Source organism: Penaeus japonicus, unplaced genomic scaffold (assembly GCF_977035675.1).
Source record: "Penaeus japonicus unplaced genomic scaffold, GWHDUDI00000001_assembly GWHDUDI00000018, whole genome shotgun sequence".
Taxonomy (NCBI): domain Eukaryota; kingdom Metazoa; phylum Arthropoda; class Malacostraca; order Decapoda; family Penaeidae; genus Penaeus; species Penaeus japonicus.
The window spans coordinates 39,708,835-39,713,039 of record NW_028234420.1 but is presented as its reverse complement, the minus strand read 5'-3'; the positions used below and the strand labels follow the sequence as shown (position 1 = coordinate 39,713,039).

At 36.1% G+C, this 4,205-nt stretch overlaps 1 protein-coding gene across 3 annotated transcripts in view; it reads left to right on the top strand.

Annotated features, from left to right (window-relative positions):
• Positions 1-3,061, top strand: part of LOC122268076 (U-scoloptoxin(01)-Er1a) — a 35,765-nt gene extending 32,704 nt beyond the window's left edge. For all 3 annotated transcript variants that reach the window (XM_086546950.1, XM_086546951.1, XM_043038333.2), the window contains exons 3-5: positions 828-865; positions 1,227-1,450; positions 1,575-3,061. In XM_086546950.1, the coding sequence (XP_086403076.1) occupies positions 828-865; positions 1,227-1,450; positions 1,575-1,623 (311 nt within the window). In that variant the 3' untranslated portion in view covers positions 1,624-3,061. The remainder of the gene's footprint in view (positions 1-827; positions 866-1,226; positions 1,451-1,574) is intronic.
• The last annotated feature ends 1,144 nt before the right edge of the window (positions 3,062-4,205 follow it).

The following is a 4,205-nucleotide window of genomic DNA, read 5'->3' as shown; positions in this document are numbered from 1 at the left end:
ATACATGCATACATACATACATACATACATACATACATACATGCATACATATATGCATACATACATACATATATATATATATATATATATATATATATATATATATATATATATGTATATATATATATATATGTATTTATATATATTTATATATATATATATATATGTACATATGCATATATATATATATATATATATATATATGCATATATATATATATATATATATATATATATATATATATATATATATATGTATATATATATATATATGTACATGCATATATATACACATATATAGATATACATATACATATATATATATAAACATATATATATATATATATAAACATATATATATATATATATAAACATATATATATATATATATATATATATATACAAATTCACACAATTAAACATAAAAGAACAGTGTTCCTTTGTGTTGAAATGTTTATACTCTCTTTTATATATTCTTGCTTGACCCTGCTGACAAGAATGACCGGGAGACCAAGTGCATGCAGTCACACTGAAATGTACTAACCCAAAGCACAGACAATCAGAATATCTTAAATCAGATCCTTAATTATTCTGCAAAGTTCACTGTCGTCTAATCATAAAGCTTAAAAAAAAAATGTTACTATTGGAAATGTTATTGGACTTTCAGGCCATTCTTGAATTTTTTGCTTTAGGCTGCTGATATCACATTTTTAAAAAATAAAATCTAAACCAATAAACAATTTAAACTTGAATTCTACATAAAAAAAGGTGATTTTTCTCTATTGCCGGACCGAAGCTCACACTGTTTCCTTTTCTTTTTTTCAACAGCCGTGACCCTGGTGTACTCCATGCCATCATTGCATCGTGTAAGTCTTTAGGAAAGCTATATCCTATAGCTGCCCGCGCCCATTCCTGTGTGTTATAAATAAGTCTTTTTCAATAATAGTGCAACACTAAAGATTAACCTCTAGATGGCTGAGACTTGGTTCTCGCCGCGATATAAATGAGCATGCATAAACACCTAACACATAAACCGCAGGTGTAAAAAAACAAAACAAAAAAAAACAGCACCTCCGACGCTGACACAACATCATTCCACGGACCAGAACCCCTCCCGACGCTCCAACCAACAGTCTATTCCCCCAAAACCAAAACAGACATAAGCTGTTTAATACTCTGACTGTCCGTGACTCGTAAAGCCTCACTGTTTCGTTTCGTTCTCTCTAGTCCAAGCGGTGGGAGGAATTCCCCAACGTCACCTTTACGTTTGACTGCACGGACCGGCCTGTGGGCTTCTACGCCGACCAGGAGTTCAACTGCCAGCTCTTCCATATGTGTGACGAGGACGGCCGCCGCATCCCCTACATGTGCGCCAACGACACCGCCTTCAACCAGGAGTTCCGCATCTGCGACTGGCAGTACAACTTCGACTGTTCTCAGGCCCAGAACTGGTAAGATTGAGTAAGGTGGCGTTTGCATTGAGATATATTTTCTTGGTGATATATATATATAAAAAATGGGAGCTACGTTGCTAAATGCTCTCCACTTCTTAACCCGATTCGCATGTCTCTCCAGGTTCTACCTCAACGAGCTGACCTACGTGACCGATCCTCCCAAGTTCTAAATGATCCCCGGAGCGTTGTTTCCTCTCCCTTCTTGACTGTGATGACCCCGACGACCTGACATGTGCTGCCTGTAACCCAGATTGAAGGACCGCACTGGACTCCCTTAGAACTTCTCACGCAAGGAGTTCTCCGGGAGTCTTAAGATCTCTGTTTTAAGAGTCCACGAGAATAACGTAATTATGGAGTTGTACCTGGGTTAACTCAACACGTCACCTGAGGGTGTATTTGAGGGGATTCCCTCTTTTAGTTATTTTCCTTATTAGTGTCCCCTGGGTTACTGAGTGCCGGCACTCCGCCTGTACATAAGTGGCTCCCTGGCACTGGTACAACACTCTCCTGGGAGCCTCCCCATCCCGGATCTCTAAGACACCGCGGAACTGCAACGAAAATCACGAAACCTTCTGAGGTTTCGGGCAAAGTCTAAGAGAAAAAAATAAGAACATCGTGTATTGTTTATTGGCTTCTTGAATACGGTAATATCAATTCATATTAATCTTCTAACAATACATCCAAATTAAGAGCATTGTGCCAGTCCTCGGAGGCCCTCGCTGGCTGGGGACTCTCCCGGGACTGGAGCCGAGAAGATCCGCGGTGACTCCGAGATCCGGACACTGCAAGAGCTGGTCTCTGCGTGCCGCCAGACCTCCATGTGTACAGAGCCACCCACTATGTAGTCCTTAGAGCAAGATCAGTGTTCACCGTAGTTTGAAAGAGATCTATTATTATATTTCAGTTATAATCTGAGGTAAATGTTGAATTAATTCATTAATCAACACATTCAAAGAAGAAAAGAAAAGAAAGATTAATTACAGGTGCAAATTGGGGCGATAAAATGAAATGTACGAACTTGAAAAAAAACATCACTACATCAACCCATCTTCTATCCAAATTGTAACCATCTGCCTATAAATAATGTCTGTTTTCTGAGATTTTTAGATTTTGATAACGCAAAATATATATATATATATATATGTATCTTTATCATTTCTGTTGTAACTCCCCCTTTCTTGTTTACTGATATTCCATATTTACCTTTCGTTTGATTTGATGATATCCTTGGTTATGCTTGTGATGACTGGAGAATGTAGAGAAATAATTGGTAATTCCCAATGTATCTTATAATTTAGGTTCCTTAACACCTGCTCCGTCTCTTCTTGAGTCCGTAAATAAAGTCTCATAAGATTATCTGCCCAAAGCAAAGATCTCATTCCTATCGATAGATGTAGAAAGGTTCACATTGCTTAATTTCCTGTCCTATTAGAGGATTGAATTCCCTGCCATAACTGTTTCTCGTATCAGGGAGAGACGGATCAGCTATGCAAATGAATGAAGGAATGGGGTGTGTAGAGCGCACCCAGTCGCATTATGTTCTAAATCGTGCGTGTGTAGCATGAGTCTTGGATGCAATTTTGTAAAATAAAACTAAAATTCATTTTATTACGTCTTCTTATTTACCCATTCGACTTGTGAAAAGGGGATTTCGTCTGAGGTTCTCTGTACTCGTTTTAATTAAATGGATCCACTCGATTTCTAAATAATATGTCCACCAGCGTGTAAATATCTTTGTAACCCCCCACCCCCATTCTCTAAACACTCCTAAGTTGTCTAACAGTTTGAATAAGAAAAAAAATCCCTGAAGTGTGTTCATATAGAATTCAGAGAATAAATGTCCAAATTGTAGTTTCGAAAAGATTTGAATAATAATTGGCCATCTTGGTGTTTATACAATCACCTTATTTTGTCTTAATTTTATTCTGAGCATGAAAAAGTCTCTGAAGTAAGTTAGATTCCTGATCTTCTCAATGGGAGACACCCCTAAGTCTTCCCATTGAGTTTCAAATATCCCTTAATTTTACTGTCCCCTATGCAACTCTGCTGATCTGTGCAAGGTGATTAATTACCAATTGTATTGATGATTTAGTAGGAGTATATAAAATGCTGTGATCAAAATGATCTCTTTCAAGATCAATGCACTTATCATGGCTAACATAACAGTAAATAGTTTAGCTAAATACTTTAGAAAAACACACACACAAAACAGTTTTGACATTTATTTGTGAACTGCTTGTATACAAAATTACAGAACAAAGAAACAAACAATGAATAAAAAAAACATCACATCAACACATCAATACAAAACATTGCCAAGGATATTGTTGCTATCCTGAATGACTTACAGGATAAAGTCATTAGTCATCACTGAATAAAATATAATCTTTCATCTCTACATTCTTAAAACAAAATGTTGAAAAAGTGCAAATCATCTCCAGAGAAAAATTACACCAAATGTTAAGCTGCAACTACATATAACATTCTACATGTTTCATTTACACAAACTGCATATCAGAAATCTCATAAATATTGTGCAGAAAATATAATATTCAAACTGCCTTTGAAAAGCTGAAAAGAAAAAAAGGTCTCGACTAGCATTCCTGGATGATAGCATCATTAACTATTTCTTACGAGTTACCTGACTTTTCAATGGACGGATTTCATCACAGACAGAAAATGTTAAAACTGCAAATATTATCACACAAACAGTAAAGACATCGGTAAGTACATGCATGCATATACATATGTC